Source organism: Branchiostoma floridae, chromosome 3, assembly GCF_000003815.2.
Source record: "Branchiostoma floridae strain S238N-H82 chromosome 3, Bfl_VNyyK, whole genome shotgun sequence".
Lineage (NCBI taxonomy): Eukaryota > Metazoa > Chordata > Leptocardii > Amphioxiformes > Branchiostomatidae > Branchiostoma > Branchiostoma floridae.
This window is the reverse complement of record NC_049981.1, coordinates 10609161-10627686: the sequence shown is the minus strand read 5'-3', so window position 1 is coordinate 10627686 and position 18526 is coordinate 10609161. Positions and strand designations below refer to the sequence as shown.

The 18526-nt window shown below is 39.4% G+C and overlaps 1 protein-coding gene across 1 annotated transcript in view; it reads right to left on the bottom strand.

The window, feature by feature from the left end:
• The window catches only part of LOC118412422 (unconventional myosin-Va-like), a gene marked incomplete in the record, with an annotated part of 62600 nt that overhangs the window by 21859 nt on the left and 22215 nt on the right, over positions 1–18526 (bottom strand). The window contains 17 exon segments of the mRNA XM_035815272.1: positions 1425–2468; positions 4065–4202; positions 4484–4723; positions 5142–5282; positions 5883–6131; positions 8239–8436; positions 8799–8887; positions 9379–9472; positions 9946–10170; positions 10698–10787; positions 11355–11504; positions 11991–12147; positions 12441–12652; positions 13264–13375; positions 15035–15121; positions 15630–15727; positions 16332–16475. Coding sequence (XP_035671165.1) covers positions 1425–2468; positions 4065–4202; positions 4484–4723; positions 5142–5282; positions 5883–6131; positions 8239–8436; positions 8799–8887; positions 9379–9472; positions 9946–10170; positions 10698–10787; positions 11355–11504; positions 11991–12147; positions 12441–12652; positions 13264–13375; positions 15035–15121; positions 15630–15727; positions 16332–16475 — 3468 coding nt within the window.

Here is an 18526-nt window from a genome sequence, read left to right as displayed (position 1 = left end):
CTTCAGCTTTCTAACCATTTCTTCATTTCATCATCTTTTTTCTTGATCGTTTGGCTGAGTGCGACTTTCTCAGCAAGCATGGTTTCTAGTCTTTCCTGAAGTTTTGCAACCATTCCCACATTTTCAGTCTTTATTTTCTCCTGAGCTTCTGTGATTTCTCTTTCTTTACTCTTCAGCAAACTCTCCATGGAGTCTTTTTGGCCTGACAGCTCTTTGAGCCGTGTTTCTAACTCAGCTATGGCTGACTGTTTCTCTCCCTCAAGTTTCTCGGTTTTCTCTTGGAAGTCAAACTCCATGTCATCAATCTTGTCCTCCATGGAGGCAATTCTTTTAGTGAGGGTTTTTATTTGGTGCATAAGGACGTGCATTGTCGATTCCTGGTTTACCGCCTGGGCCTAGAGGTCAAAAGGTCACAAGAAATATTTCAGCAGGGTTGGAAGTGGAGTGTTACAAGAATCATAAAAATTTAAGGGCAAAACTGTGAAACATCATTTATTATGAAAGTGAAAATCAAGCTCATATACATCACAGATGTTTTTGGAATTTTCATTAAAAAAGTTTACATGGTATACCAAAGTGAAATTTGAATACCTATTTGGCTTGCTTTGTCTGCTTTGCCAAAAAAAGTGAAGACAGAATATATTTGTCATATCCTTGGTTAGCATTACCTTGTGACTGTCTATTGTTTCCTCTTTAGCTTTGACTTCGTGTTCCTTTTGGTCCATATCTTCGCGATACTTAACTTCCATGTCCTGTACCTGTTTCCGGAGGGCGCTTATTTCAGCGAGCAATTTTGCTTCTTTTTCCTAAAGGGGAATGACATTCACACAGACAAAATTACCAGGCGAATTGGAGCCTACTCAAGCACTGAGTAGGGATCGGATGGCAGTTTATTTCCCGAAGAGAAAAAAACTACCATCTTTAGTTTTTCCTCATCTCATTTACCAAGCAGTTTCTATATATTAATGTTAGTTTAAGGGACTCTTTTGGTTAGTGGTTTATCGGTTATATTGTAGTTTTGCATAATCTTTATGGATGGAACTGTGACATAGATTATCTTTTATTGAACTTTTTCATGGATATGCGTAGTTCACAAGAGGTTGCTATGTTGCCTTGTTCAGGGACATGACACATATGAGGCACTGGTCAAGAATACCATGTTAGTTGTGCATAGACATTGTAATGTGCTGTAAAATGCACTTTAGTTTCAGAAACGCTCAATTCTGAAGACTTGTACAGACTTTAAAATCAGACTGTTGCCGACAGCGGGCTAGAGGTGTCCAATGCAGACAGGCAGAGAAGATGCAAACAACACTGATAACCATCACCAAATGTGTGTGTATAAACCCCTGTATGATACCCCTTTCTGGCCGGTTAAAGAAACCCCTATGTGATACCCCTGGGCAGCCCAGAAGGCCTGTTACCTCCTTCTCAGCTTTGAGCTTCTCCACACTTTCCACAATCTCCTTTTCCTTCTCACTCAGGCTTGTGGACAACTTTTCCTTCTCTCCTATTATCTCATTCATCTGTTGCTGCATCTCGGAGAGAGCTGCCTCCTTCTCAGCGCGTAGCTCTTCCTTTGTTTTCACTATCTCACTTTCCTTTTCTCCTACCACTGCCTCAAACTTTTCCTTCTCCTTCTCTAGCTCCATCACTACCTTCTTAAGGTCCCTATCTTTCTCCTCCTGTAATTTGATAGCTGTCTGAGCCATGGCTACTTCTTTTTCATCTAGAGCAGCTTGCAATTTCTCCCTCTGGAACTGAATGGCCTCTAACTCTTCCTGTAGCTCTGACACTGCACTAGACTTTTCTGTTTTCAATTTGTTTTCAATGTCTAGCTTTTCTTGGTTCTTTTTCTCAAGTAAAGCATCAAGAACGTCGGCGTCATCTGTAAGACGCTCCAACTCGTCTTGATACTCTGCGACTAGGGCCTTCTTTTCTTCTTCTAGCTTCCACAACTTCTCCTTCATCACTATGTCTTTCTTAGCCATCTCCCTCCTTATGTTTTCCTTCTCTGTCTCTACTGCTTCCAGATGCTCCTGCACCCTTGCTAACTCTTCTTCCTTTTCTTCTTCTATCTTTTGGGCAGTCTCTGCCATTTCCTGCTGTTTTTCCTCTATTGCCATCTTTAACTTTTGTTTCTCTGCTAGAATATTCTCTAGTTCTTCCTGCATTTCGCTCACAACACTATCCTTCTCTTTTGCCATCTTTTGTCTCATTTCTTCTGCCTCTCTTTCCTTTTTTTCCATCACTGCATCTAGGGTGTCTTTCTCTAGCGCTAGTTCCTCCATCTGAGTTTCTAACTGGTTTACGGCTGCTCTCTTCTCTTCTTCTAACTTAGTGGTGGTTTCTTTAAACTCAAACTCCATGTCTTGGAGATACCCCTGCATGACTTCTATCTTCCCTGTCAGGAGAGCTAGCTGTTCTTGAAGGAGTCTTATCGTTTCTTCCCGTTCGGCTTCCCGTGCCTACATGAGTGGACAAAAGACGAATTCTTTCAACATCATCGGAGACGTCCTGGTCAACTCCCTTCCACCATCATCCACCATTTTGATTGGATAGAATTACCAAATGACTTACTCTTGATTCGTCTTGATGACCAGAGCTATTATTTCATACCAAATCATTATCAAATTGAATAGAGTCAATTCCAAGTCACCGAGATGGTTTTGAAATAATATTTGTCATAAGTTTGAACTATTTTGAGTAAAAGAACATTTCAGTCACTAAAGTTCAAAATTGTTCAAACATTTCAAAATGAAAGTTTAAACATGTTTGAACCTTTTTATATTTGTTGGAACATTTGGGAAAGTAATGATATCATTATCTCTTTATTTAGAACAATTTTCAAACATCTATGTGTTTTTGTTATTGTTCCAACATGTTCCAACATTTTGTGTCATTTTTTCCCTCCATAAAAACTTTTATTGACCCCATAAACAAAGCTGCTAAGCTTGGTCCTTTGTTTGGCTCACATGTATTTTTAGACTTTCTTTAGTATACACTGGTGAGTCTTTTGTGAGAAGGTGGCAGACAGACATAATTTCCTGCACTTGGCAGGGATGTGTGAATTGCCCTCTTCCCAGCCCACTGACCCAGTTTCATCATATTGTTTCCATGTTCGAACATGTGATCACAAATGATGCATCTATGTTGGAACAGTTTAGAAACTAACAGAAATAATGTATTTGATGTTAGAAATGTTTCTAACATGTTTGAATACTATAGAAACATTTAGAACGTCATATAGATGTTGTAAATAGTTCTAAACAGTTACTTATCACAGTTAGATTGTTACAAAGATTTCCAAAATGTTAGAACAAAAGGCAAGAAACACCCTCTCGGTAATATGGAATCGACTCTATTGAATTATTTCATAATTCTTTTCATAATTAACTTTTATACAAAAGTCATGCTAATAACAGGCAGACTGTACATAGTTACAAGATATTCATTATGATTGACATTTGTTTAACAATTATCTTAGACTATAGATAGATAATATATTTCAAATTGGTCAAATTAAAAAACGCTACATATCTTAGTACAAATCTTTACAGGTTTGTTTAGATTATCCTAGAAAGAGTGTTTCTTAAAATTATCACACTAGGCTTCAAGACCAACTTGATGTGTATGAAGACCCTATGGACCTTTCTGCAACTGACAACTTATCAATCTATTTCATTAATCTTCAAAGTCTGTCAATGGATCTTAGGATGTATCGTTAACACTCTATGGTATATATATCCTGGAAGTTCTGAATTTTCTCTCCAAGAACTGACTTTCCTAAAGAAACTGTAGAAAGAACCCTTTTGATTTGCCATCTAACCTTGCAAAATCACAAAATACTGGTGATACAAGGTCCCAATCCCTCTATGACATGTGTGTATCAAGTTTTACCTAGTACTTTTAAAATACACTGGGACATTAAGCTATTGTGAACTTTTCTGTTGCATTTTTACATATTGGGGACCGTGAGGGCTGGGCATGTGTGTGTGTGGGAACAGAAGGCAGTACAGTGTTTGTTAGTCCCTCCACCGACAGAGTGCATAGCGAGACAGTACCACATATCTGTCAATCGTTTCCTGCTTGGCAATGAGCTGTTTGGATTTTTCCACGGCTTCTTCCTGGAAAATGGTTCTCATTTCCCCCAGACTTTTCTGGAAGTCTTCCAGTTCATATTCCATACGTCCTCCCTCCTCCTACGGGCGCAATTCGGGAATTCCAAAATCACTTCTTTGGTTTGTCGTGAAACACGTGTTTAGGACATGGAAATCGTTTTCTTTTATAAATCATCACACATTAAAGGTATGCATCATTGTGGACTATGAAATAACTTTTCAACGGTCATTAGAGATTTAGATCATGATTTGTTATTACTTTACTTGGCATGCTTAAACATCATTTTATGGTGTCCAAAAACAAGCAAGCATAACTCTCCTTTACCCCACACCACTGTTAGGATGCACAGAGAACCATGTACCAAGTATTGGTCTAAAGCTTCCTCCTTTTCAAGCAGGGCGTGTTCCTTAGCTTTGATGTTTTCCAAAAGGCTTTTGTTATCATCCTCGAGTGTGTTGATGTTTTTCTTGAGGGCTTCGTTCTCGAGGGCAATCTTTTCCTTGGACTTGAGATCGTCCAAGAGGGCTTCATTATCTCCCTCAAGCACTTCTATCATCCTCTGAAGGATGGCAAATTCTCTCTTGACTTCTGGGCCACCATCCTAGGGACATTAGGCAAGAGTTTTTCTCACTCTTTTTCTCAAACACAGGGTTAGCACTGTTGTTGTTAGTACATCTGTGCCGTTTAGGCAACAAATATTACTTTTTTATGGTGTTAGGTTTATAGAATTTTAGATTAAGTTTTATGTTATGGACAGTTATGTTAGGGAAATGTGGTTTATTTGCTGTGAAGACACTCTTATGATGTCAGTTATGCTACCATTAGTTATGTTTGTGTAAACTGGTTGGCACTAGCCTTCACATCAACTCCCCCTACTGACTATGATCAGTACTACACATTCAAGTAGTTTTAGATGCCAAAGATTAGGGTACTGGGCACTACTGGCTGCATCTTTGTTACCACCTTACCCCTGAGTCTTTAAGGTTAACAAATATCCTCAAATTGTAAGTCTTAAGTACCACTAAATCCGCCTGTTGTTCTTTCACTTCCTTTTCTTTTTCCTCAAGGACATCTTCAAGTTTCTTTCGCTCACTTTCCACCTCTTCGAGGCGTTTCTGAAGCCGTGCCATGACTTCAGCCTGGTTTTCCTCATCCTTGTCCTGGTATATATACATGTGAGCAGTAATGCATGCATTAGTACACACCCTTAACAACATACAACCCATATTGTGCCATAATAAAAAGGCGTCTACAAAAATTCCATAAATTCTAAGCCGAAAATTCAAAGCGAAAAAAGGCTTCAAGCAGTATATCAACTGCAGCAAATCACATGAATTTTTGTTGCAGATATCAGCTATAATTTCCTGCTGTTGACAAAATATAGAGCTGATGCAGCCATAAGTAACTTGTATGAAGATTGAATATTAGGACAGCCCCTGAGGCTTTGCCAAAAATGTATGATAGGGTATCGACACAATAATCAAGGCCTTAAGTCTGACCATTACTATTATTACAACTGTCTGGCTTCAATGTTAAACTTGTAATAACAAGCATTAGCATGGTTATCATATCAAGCAAGCATTATCATATGACTATTGACTATAAGGTTAGACTGGCACCTTACCCACTTTTAAATTAGTATAATTATAAACTGCTGTGATAATTAGTGGTTACGATAATCATGGGTGTGTATTGAGCATCATTTAAGCTGCTAAAGTTAGCGAGCTGGCAGCCCAGCGAGCGAGAGGGACAACGTTAACCTTGGGCAGCTCTTTTCCCTCCGCCAAAGCCGACAGTTTCTCGTTTTCCCTGCTCAGGGCTTCCACCTTCTTCTGAAGGCCGACCAGGATGCCGACCTCCGACCCAGTCTCCGCCTCCAACATGGTTTCCATACGCGCCTTCTCCTCGTCCAGGGACTCCACCATGACTTTGAGTCTCTGGTTTTCACCCTCGAGTTCCTGCGCATGTTTCTTAAGACTTTTCACGCGGGGAGGAGCCCTTGGTGAGTCCTACATACATACGGATATTAACTGGCTCTTAGTATACTACTTTGTCCATGTTAGGGTATACACCATGATTGTAACTAATTTTTGGAGTGTTAGTTGTAATTGTGACAGATCTGCTTAGAAAGGAAGGACAGGGAATTACACCATAATTTTTCACTTGATCAAAAAAACGAGACACTGAGTGTTTGCAACCTACATGTATGCATCTGTGGTTCTAGATTGTTAGTACTTTGATTATAGTGTAATAATGTACGTTTTGGTTATGATTTTATTGTATTGGTGACTTGGACCTGTTTTGTGACTCTGTCCAATGCATATGGATGTATCACCAAATACACAAGTCTATACATGAGCAATATAAAAAAAGCTACAGTAACTAATTGTTTGCCCCTCCATGCATCAAGACATATAATTCTATGCAGCAAAGGAAATGATACACTATATACCAGTGGCTTGATGCTTTTCTTCTTTCATCAAACCAGGAGTTCCAAGGAAAATTTCTTGGCATGACATAGTCCTTGTCCATCGTCTACATGTACAACGTTCCATTATTCACCTTTCATGTAATTCAGCTAAGCCCTAGTGGCAATATAACCAGTCGTAAAAGCACCCCCACCCACCCAGCAAAAGTATTGTAACATTAGGTGCAGTGCAGGTGATAGGAAAGAAGACCATGGAAGGTAACAGTAAAATTTGATACAAAGCAATTATGATAAAAAAAATGACATTTTGGGTTACCAAAATACAAATCCTTCAATGTCCCTAAAGAGAAATATATGCATGATTGCATTTTGTACAATGTACCTGCAAAATCTTTATAAAGACACACAAGGCACTGATTGTTTTTCAGACAAACAAAACTTAATGGGCCTCTTCTGTCTTCAAAAATTTTACCTGCAATTTTTCCCAACAAAATAACTTAAAAAGAGGTGATCTTCCTTGACCAGTTGGTGATTTCAAAGTGTACCTCTTTGGCACCCTTGTAGAATATATGTGGAAAGGACAGTGACCCCTATACATTTCAAACAGACAAATTTGGTCCATACTGACAGGTAACAAGAAATGTTACCACCAGTTTTCTGTCTGTGGCAAATGTTGACTAATTTTCAATTGGGACACTTATGAAAGACAATGTTCACAAAAACGTTTTGAACTCTGAGACACAGACTTTGGCTTGTCTATAAGTATAACTATTTCATCACTTTGCATACATTTTGATCCATCTGAACATGTAAGTCAATACAGATTTGTGTGCCCTAAAACAATCATATGGCAAGTATTTTCTTCGAATCAAAAAAAGCACTTCCAGTAACTCAAAGCCCTAGCCAAAAATGCAGTGGAAGAATGCATGAAGTGCTATCGAATAATAGCACCACATCATAACACCAAGCAGAGGGAAAATCAGCGTAAAAGATAGCAAGGCTGCAAATATATAGAAACAAAACAATTCAAGTATACCAGTACAAATGTACATGGTAGGATGCATGTGTCAAGCAATTTGAGGTGTTGGTGTGAGTTTTCTATCAATTAGCAACATAAATTACTCATGTAAGTTGTAAGAACATCTACATCGAAATACACAATAGTGTGATTGTTGTCTAAGGCTTATTTTTGTCTACGGTACCCATCTATCAATAGGTTTGCGAAAGTGTGATGGGCTCAAGTAATTGTACAGTAATTTTTTGTTAAATGATGACTTGTTTCATTGAGAATATGTAGTGAAAGAATGGCCAGAAAAAACTCAAACCTCTGAGACTCCTTTTTTCACATCATATGAAATTTGATTAACAACCTGCTAGTTAATGCTTTACGAACAGATTTCTATGTGTAGATACCACGACTGATGCATTTCTGCATCTCTCTGAAGCTCAACAATGATGTTTTCCTGATATTCTAATCTGTTGAGTTTTGTAAACCTTTGTGAAATCTCCATGTTGTGGATCTACGTATTTTGAACAGGATAGCCTTCCTACACATCTGGCATCTACAAGTGGTGGGTTCTTTTGAGGTCCAGGAGCAACTCTATGGCGCCCCCTTTTGGGATGTTACTGTACTGCGGCTCCTAAGTGTAGCTTCTTTGAGGCTGAGTAAACATACAAAAACAACATACCTGTTCTTCCCCCTCGCCCTTGCCGATGGTTCCGTAGCCCGACTCAGAGTTCAGGTCGACGCTGCTCACGTCAGAGCCGGCGCGGCGGTGCATGCGGGGGCTGGGCACGGCAGAGTCCCCATCCGCTAACTTGCCTTGCTGGAGCAGCGTCATTTCATCCCGCATGTTCTCGTATCTTTGCTCCATTCTGGCATAGTCCTGAAGAAAGAATGTTATATGGTAAGAATCCACTTTGGTTAATGATATTGGTGCATCATCATTTTGCTTACTATGAGTGAAAGCTACAATATACTAATAGTATCAGACTAGGTAGACAGAAAAGTTCATAGATTCATAGAGTGGCAAAACTACTGTAAATTTACCATGGCAGTACTAGTTGGCACCAATGCCAAACTACAGCAGCATTAAAACTCGGACAATTAGGGCAGCACTGAACTAAAGTTTTTCAAGAGTTACTGCACTAACGGTGAAATGATACCAATGTTCCCAAAAACCTGAAAAGAAAGCAAAATGGGAAAACATTATCGAATGATGTCCTTTGTATTAGATGGCTAGCTTACCTTAATCAGCTGCTGATGCTGTGATCTTTCTTGAGCTAATTCTCCCTCCAACTCTTGTTTTTCCAGCTCTAGCTCTGGAACATGTGCAGCTGAGGACGGGAAACAGAAGGCACACATTCACAATGGGTCATTACAACCTTTCATGCTTACAATTATGATAATACAATTTGTGACTTTCTTTCTCAAACCAATCAATGAAAATTCAACAACAGCTCTATTATATGATAGACTAAGTGCATATTATTGTGGCATAGTTGGTGCTTTTGATGCCATATGGTAGTCCGTGTTTGCATTTCAGTAAATCATACTAACTTTCCAAAAATCTAGATACATTCTGAGTCTGAAATGACCTTCGAGTGTGATCAAAGAAATGATTCTATGACATTAAACTATTTCAATGCTTGACAATGAAACACACTGATGCCATTTGAGCTACAATTCAATGCATGCAGTTTTCATTGCCACGTCACCTACATGTAGTGATCACTAGAATGAAAACCTTTTGAAAGATACATATATTAGAGTCATTTGGTATTTGGTACACACTGAGCCAAAACAATAACAATCAGTCCAATCTCACCTTGGAACTCCTCCTCTTGCAGTGTCACCTTCTCCATGAGTTCCTTATTCTCTGTGGCCAGTCTGTCTATCTCTGCTTTCAGTGCTGTGTTTAACTACACATGCATAACAACACAATGGTTTACAAAACGCAGTTATAAATTCAGTGCATGCTCTAAACTTCACTTCTGTCAATTTTGAACTGGACTGAAATACTTGAAACATTTGCTGAATACAGCTCTAGATACAGATTTTTCTCATTTTTCTCTAAATTCAAGACTTCTTTCTTGAGCTCAGGCCCTCACTCTATCAACCCCCCTTTGCCGACCATGTCTTTGTTATTCAGACTGCTTAAATCACAAACAAGCCTCCATGACAACTAAAGATGATACTGTAATGTTCACAGACGTGGTTTCATTGTCGTTGCTTTTATGGTGAACTCACCACTGAAAATTTATGACAATGCTTATAGGGTTTTCCAATCCACATCTACTATGCATACACTTATATAAAACACAACAATCATTTTTCTCTTTTACCCTGAAATTAAGTCCCCACGAAATTAGATTGACAGTAAAGAAGTAATCACCATTTCTTGCTCTTCTTTGAAGATTTCTCCCTCTTCTTCCAGCATCTGTTTCTCCTTCTTGGTGAGGTCCAACTCTGCCTTAAGCTTGGTGATCTCGTCTTCCAGTTCATGCACCTTGTTGGTGGAGACCTTGGCAACTTCTTCGGTCTTCTTGAGTTCCGTCACTTGTGTCTGCAGGTCTTGGATGACCTCCACCTTCTTATGGAGCTCCTTGGATTCCTTGTTCTATTCATTTTGAGAGAGAGGTGGATTAGGGTTGTTGATTTGGGTTCAAATCTCTAGCATCTTCTGATGTTGCCCTATAGGGAAAGGCACTTAACACCACTTTCCTGGCTGATATAGCTTCAGTTTTTGAAGCCCTAATGAACGAAATGTGTTTTAGGAAAAACATTGAGTGAGTTGAATAACCCACCTAACTTATCAAAAGGTATAGAGTGTGGTTAGATCAAACCTATCAGTCAGGTATTGTGCAGCTTGTACTTCATTGCTCAAATACTGGTACATAAAAAGAAAGAAAGAAAGAAAGAAAGAAATGTGCCCCTGCGATGTTTCACTGGGGACAGATACAGTCAAACCTGTCTATAGCGGCCACTCAAGGGACCGGACAAATTTGGCCACTATAGACAGGTGGCCTCTGTATAGAGGTGGCAACTTGTAGATAAAATACCCAAGGGACCGACAAAAAGTGGCCACTATGGACAGGTGGCCCCTTTGTAGAGGTGGCCCCTAATACAGGTTTGACTGTAACTGACCTGTTCATTGAGCTTCCTTTGCAGATCTATGATCTTGTTCTCCATTCCTTTGTTGAGTTTCTTGTAGTGGTCAACAGATTTGGCCTGGATCTGTGTAGTAAGACAGAAGTAGTTACTACAGTGCATCATTCTGCAACAACAAGCTTACATTTCAATCATTTAAGCTACAGGCAAATCTGATTGTACAATATATACAACTATAAATTTTAAAGCAAGACCTTGCAAATTTACATCGGATTCCATTGCCAATTCTAATGACTACCCTCCAGAATTATGAACTCTGTGACTTCTTATACTACTTCTTCTGCCTAAATTTACATTCTTTATCAGTTTATGCTACTGCTAACCTCCATAATCATAAGAAACTTTGAGACCTCCTGTACTACCTACCTACCTACCTACCTAGTCCCTTGACCTCCAGGTCGTTGGGGGGAAAAGGTAGACATGAAGATCGAGAGTTGCCTCCTGTACTACTGTTCCTTAAATTCATTCATTATGCTACTGCTACCCTCCAGAATCATGAGCAACTTTGTGCCCTTCTATACTACTAGTGTTCCTTAAATTTGTATATATTGTGCTAGCGACTTATTAACCCTCCACAATTATAAGAAAGTTTCTGTCCCTCCCACACTACTACTATTCCTAAAACAGTCTTACCTTGAGTTTCTTGAGCTCCTTCTTGGCCAGCCATCGGCGCCAGCAGCTCTGGATGAGGATGATAGACTGCATCTCATGCCAGTAGCGTTTCCGAGCCACGTATCCCCGCCACGCACGCTGGATCAGTCGGGCCTTAACCTCGAATCGCAACTGTAGGGACAACAAAGTTTAAATGAGGTGTGAAGACTAGCCGACTACTGTCCTAGGCCTATTGTATCATGGATCCCTGCAGCAGTATAATATAAACTGTAAATGCGGACATGTTCACGGTGGTTTTATGTTTGTAGTTTTTGCAGTGACCTCATTAACATTGCTTAAACCACAAACTTAAAACCATGGCAAAAGCTTATTTTTTTCCTACCATGAAGCTAAATCCACGCAAACATTTCCCTTTTTACAGTGCTGAATCTATAGACAGTTTAACAGGACGAGACTCTGAGATTATTTCCAGACTTTTTAATAAACATCCATCACTCTTCTTCAGTGTTATCCCTTCTGGTTTAAGGTGGGGTTAAATATCTATTTATTGCTGAAGATGGTCTCCCTATCTGGTTCATGGTCAAATACTGGATACTACATTCAAGTACTACTCTAAGACATGTTCTTAGCAATCAATACTAGGAAGTGACCCCTGACCTGTAGGAAGCGAATCCTGGCGAACTTCCCCCGGGTCCATGCCTGTATACGCAGGATGGTCCAGCGCATCTTCTGGTAGCGGCTTCGTGCCAAGTATCCACGGAAACGTTTCTGGATTGTAGTTGCAGCCTTGGTCTGGCGCATCCACTTCAGATATCTACAAGAAAATACAAACTAAATGAGCAAGCCGCAATTTAATTCCGGAAAAACAATTTAATTCCAGACTGCAGGCCAATAACTCCAAAATGCTTTACCCAATCAGGTTCATATTTTTACTGGGTAGATAGTAGGGGGTAAGGAATATGCGGAAGACGTTAATTGGTCCCTAGGGAGTGGAATATGCAATGATTCATAGCTTCAATTGCACAGTTAATTCACGTGACACTGTCTAGTTTTACATTTCTGTGTTTTGAGACTGGTTGACAGTTCAATCTTGACTACTCCACCCACCTTCTGGCCAGTATTCCTCGCGTGCGTTGCTGGAGCCACAGAGCAAGCTGCTTCAGCTTCTGATAGCGTCTCTTCATCAGCCAGCCCCGGATATGCTTCTGGATCATGATGCTGCATGCGCGAAGCTTATCGGACCGCAGCTTCTCCATGTACGCCACTTGTCCCGCGCGGAAGAATATCTTCGTCTTACCGAACTGGAACTTGTCTGGGTCCTGGTGGAAAAAAGCTCTAAAGCGTGAGTAATTTGACATTAATAATTTCTTTGATGACCATTTGTCACCTTCCTCAGGGCAATAATGACTGGTCTGTTTCACACTGCAGCTAGGTGTCCCTGCTAACAATGCGGTCCCAGTCAGTATTGAGGAAGGTGACACTGACAGACAGTCACTAAAAAGTTGGCTGTGCTTGTAAAGAAATTGGCTGTGAATGAAGAGCCTTGTATCCCTGTTAGCAGTGTAATTTCTAGTCTCAAAAAGAGATTTTCTGTTACCACATAATGGATCAGAAATACAACTTTCTCTACGGTTACTTTTGAGCAAAGCAATAAAATCTTTTGTGCTATGCTTTTCAGTGACTTGGCACCTTTGGTCACTTTGAATTTGGAAAGTACATAGCTCATTATGCTACAAATGCGCACGCAAGAAGACCACTCAGTGTATTGGTAGTTGATAAAATCTGGACCAGGTCTACATGTTTCAATGGGAAAAATTATCTTGGGGACCACCAGAAAGTGGCAGAGAGTTTTATAGAAGAATGTGTTGAAACAAAGATTTGTTTGGGATTTCAAATCTAAATGCTGTTAATGATGTGTCCTTCACTTCACCTTGATGAGTCTGGAGACGACAGTAGCACAGGTGTTCTTCATGTCTTCACGTTTGATCTCTGTGGACACCATCAGGACACGGTAACGCTGGAAGAACTCAGGATAGGTCCATCTGGAAAACAACTTTTTCTTGAGATATACACTCCAAAGCTATCAGTTCCTAACATTAATTGTAACCAACTTATTGCAAATAGCCGTGTAGGAGGTTACATGTATGTGATGCATCAATCTTTCAAGGTACAAAACATGTACATTGAAATTAAAAAACTAAACAAATCATCAATGATTCATCAGAGTGGATCATGTCACCAGCATGGAAAGTTAAAGAAAGTGGTCCAGAACCAGTTTAGCTTACTGAATAGTTAATCTTCCTCTGGTTGTAACAGAGAAGACAGACACTACATGTGTGTACAGTATTTACAGGGTCATTGTACTGAGGAAATTCCTCTAGCTCTTTTTGACCAGCATGGTGAACATGGCCCACAGCTTAACGTCCTGTCCTAAGGACCGTGCCCCTTTCCAGTAGCATTCATGTCAGTTGAACTCCCAACCTTTGGTCCAGAGGCAGGGTTACTAACCACTTAACTATGCACACTACTGTTAAATCTGCCAGACAGAACCACCTAGAAACATGATGTTAAGACTACCTTTCTGCTGCCTACCCATTTCAGGGACAGACACAGCAGTATTACTAATTAGGCCATGTTGATTTGATTATATGGATGACATCTTCCGGGAACTCTAAAACTGATGCGAGCGAGCGAATAAAAAAAAAGTTTGGCAAAAAAAAAAAGTTGCCTTCAGTATGAAATCAAAGTGGCCAGGAAGGTTGAACATAGGACTAAACACACATAGTATGGTATACCAACAGTTAGGTGTACATCATACGGGTGCAAAACATTTTTTTCTTCTTGGACCAATCCGAAAAAAACAGACCTGAAAAAAAACAGAGCAATAGGTTTCTCCAATTACAAAATGGACCGACTATGTCGGCAGCCATTTGGGGTCTAACCGGGGGGCCAAGAAGACAATAAGAGCGAAGTCAAGTAGAGTTTATAGCCATGATCAATTGCACCAAGTTTCTACAGTCAAAGGTACCGAGGCAGTCAGCCTTTATTACATGGAGATGGGATTTTAAAATGCAGTGGGAGTCCAATAATCCATCAAACAGATTCCTTTGTAGCAAAATTGACCAATTACCATTGTTTTGAGTATTGCCAGTTCTCAAGTTTCCACAGACAATCAGGTCCAGGTTCATGTCCGGACTTGGAAATGATCCTCTCACTCACTCACTCACTATCCATGGTTAGATTATACTGCTGCTGGGTTCCCTGACGCAGGGGTAGGCAGCAGTCGGCCAGTCTTCACACTCCGCTTCCATTTGGCTCTGTCCAGTGGGTCGACCCCTGTCAGACCGCACTCCACCTCTGGACCTGAATTTTCTGTACTGGTACCTCCCCCAACCAACACTAGATTTTTTTCTTCTTTCTGTCCTTTCATATCTTATTCCTTGACTTTAGATTCATTTTGGCATTCTATGGCATTAGTTATCTGTTTTCTGATACTTTTTTTTCAATCTACGGAATATTTGTGCTCATTTTACAGCTGCTTTGCACAATTTATCGAAATTGACGAATTATCGAATTTGTCGAAAACTTTTTTTTTTTGTGGAAATGGCCAAAAATTGGTGCGAGCGCAGATGTCATCCATAGAATCAAATCAACGTGGCCTTACAGGATACTAGGACTACCATTACTAGAACAATACTGACCTGGATGGATAACCTGCGGAGCTGATACGGATGGTCTCCAGTACACCACAGGCTCTCAGCTGCTGCATCGCTCGCTTTGGCTCAAACCTGGCCACACACAAAACAATCATAGTAATCAACACTTGTAAAATGAAATACCTGCTCTTCTTCATGTCTTCAAATAGTACTTGACAGAGAAACCACTTTGTTTTTTATCATAGAGGCTATGTATCTTTAGAACAAGAAGTGCTTCTAGGCTACATATTAAATACTTTGCCCCCAAATTGCAATTGTTACTGCCGTCCATTAAACCTACACTACATTGTACAGTAAAGTCTTGTTTGATCCTGTCTATATTTGGACCAAACAACAGGGCTTGAAAAGGTTTTTTAAGTGACCAGTTTGCTGGGTCTGACTGACTTTCTAACATTGGTCGTATATGCCAACACACAGTAAAGAATTTGGTTTCGGTTGCACATGTGATAAAGCCTCCACCCCTAAGGTGTTGCCATAAAAAATGAGTTTTTATACCGAGCAAACAATGATCCAGGTTTTAGAGAATGAATATCAAAATGAAAAAATGTCTTATCCCATGGTTAAATCATAAAGTACTCACGTGAAAGCCTGCTTCTCGTCGTTGGGCTTAATACATCTGACGTAGTGTGGAGTGGTGGAGTTGAGGGTTTCCATCAGCAAGCACAGCGATTCCTTAAACTGTGTACAAATAACACAAAAACATTTGATTATGTAAATCTCAAGAAAACTATTATCATACAAGGTTACATTTGGAAAAAAAGCCTTCAATTGTAACTTTTCTGACCATAATATTCCCCTCAGAAAGCCTTTAAATGAACAATATTTACACAAAAAGCCTCGTGGTTAGGTTTGTTGACTCAGAACCTGGAGGTACTTAGTTACTGTAGTTTAAATCCCTGACAGGAACCAATGTTGTGTCCTTGGGAAAGGCACTTAATGCCTGTCCAATTTCCTCACTCCACTCAGGTATAAATGAGACTGAGTACCAACATACACATGTACATGTAGCTTTGGCTAGGGATCTTTGGATTGGACATTGAATGAAAGTCCTGTCTCCTTAAGTACATTTAAGAACTCACCACAAAAGTGGGGGTCATTCTTGGGGATGAAATAAATCTGTCCAGATATGCAGCTTGTACTCTTCCGTAAAAACTTGGCATATTATGCCATGAGGTAGTTTACGAGCAAAGAAACACTGGCTCAGTCACTGTGCTCTGCAACATAAACTCCTTCTTTAACTGCACTGTCTTCTATACCCATATGTACATAGATTTTGACTCACCTGTAAGCCGACAGTCTTTCTCATTTCTTTGCTGGGCTGCTTGTGTTTCTGAGGGAGATGCTTCATGGTGATCTTCCCCTTCTTTGCAGGGGGTGGTCCTGGGACTCCCCCTTTGGCGGATACCAGGTCAGCGACTAGTTGGAACTGGTGAACCATAATGTTATAAGTTTAGAGAGGTCACAGAAAAACTCATAATTTCATTCATTACCTTTGCCAAGAAGATGATCAATTGATATTATATATGCAAATGAGGAGCTATTTTGAGGTCCTTATTTGCATTATCAAATACATACTGTACATCACTCCAAAGATAAACATCATTTGGCAAAGATATGAGGTCATGGAACTCTAGTTAGAAGTCATTTCAGGATGTTAATTTTTCTAGAAAATTGTTTCCTTAAAATACTGTATACAAGTACATTGCATGTACACAAAAAGAATGTCGGCAAAATCTTCAATGGTAATACACATGTAGTATACACCCCAATATATCTACCATTTTGTGAAAATTCTATGAAGGAAACATGGACAAGGACTTCATACATTAAACATCATTGCTACTTGTTTATAATGCCACCAATTACAAACATGATACAGGAGAAAATTCAATTTCTTAAGGGCTGCAATTGTTGGCAGGTATCATGTGACTGTAAGGCAGATTGCCTGTATGGCAAAAAGGGTATCATTTACTTTGTGGTACTCTCATAATGAAGCATATAGCATATGGGACAGGGCAAATTTGGCAGTTTTCCCAAAATGCCAACCCTGTTAACATAACCAAGATCATGTTTCATTTCCCAACAAACTATGTACAGGGACCCTGCAATGTGAAAACAGTAACTAAAGTTTGACAGATATTTGAGGGGAAAAAGAATGATATGAATTTCACATAATTCATACAAAACTGAAATATTCTAAATGTTAGTTATAAAAATTAGAATTACACCACCATGGCACAAGAGGCAAAATGTCTTAAAAGAGCTAACTATAACTATAACTGCAGCTCTTGAAGAAAAATTTAAAAAAAAACTCTTAACATGTTTCCAATACTGGCTGAATAACTAGTAGGTTTGGAAATGATTTGCGCCCCCTTCCACTTGGGTCTGCAATAGCTGAGCAAAAAGTGAGAAACCAAAGAACAAAATTCAATTTCATCATGTTGTGTGTGTTTTGTTGTCTTCCAAATCACACTTTTACACTCAATTTGTTATGAAATCAAGGGGTACATAAATCCAATTTTGGTTGCTGTACGGTCACTCAATGCATGAAAAGGGGACCTTAATAGTTCAAACATGTACGATGTGTACATCTGTTCCCCTCTCGAGAATGAAATGTATCATAACAGAAACCTTGCCTCTTGGCACTCTGGTGTTGTAGTCCAACATGCTTCAAGCTGTCAGTATCAAATTTCACATGCAACAGCATATTTTCCAAGACTCATTTCAATTACATAAAAGGGTTAAGATAATGTATAATGCATGCATTATAGTAATCAAGAACGGTGTGTTAATAAGTCAGAAAAAAACATGCTAAGCATGCTTAAAAGGGATTCCACAATATTTGAGTATATCAAGGTCTCCAGTGTTTGATTATACGCATGTAACCTAAAACAAGCATTGGCAAAGTTTCTACATTGATCTCTATCATAATGGTATTTAATCTGGCTGGAATACTTTCCCAACAAGCTGAGGCACCAAGATAAGGTGTCATATTTTTTATGTTAATGAGGAGATCACTAATTGTTTACGTCACATATGACATAAAAGAGGGGAGTGACTGTATTGTATTTCATACCAAGAATTATTTTTAGTATTTCATATAGAATGATATATAATGTAATGTGCAAGGTTATCAAAGATCCTTAAAATGCATTTGCTACTTCAGTAATGATGCCAATATCAACATTTATCTTTTTCAGTCCATTTAAGAGCACAAAGCTACTTTGTATCAAAGGCTTGAAATGCATCAACAGTAGACTTTTTTTCAGAATACTGTTCTTTTATCTTTTAATTATTTACAACCAAGGAGTTATAACACTGTATTTTACAGCCAACATTTTGGCGACTGTCTTTCTCAGGGCAATACTGACTGCTTCTACTTCACAATGCAGCTAGGTGTCTCTGCTACTGTACAGTGTAAAGATTGCAGTCCCAAATGTGATTAAGTATATATCCCCCCTCATCACAGTTCATGAT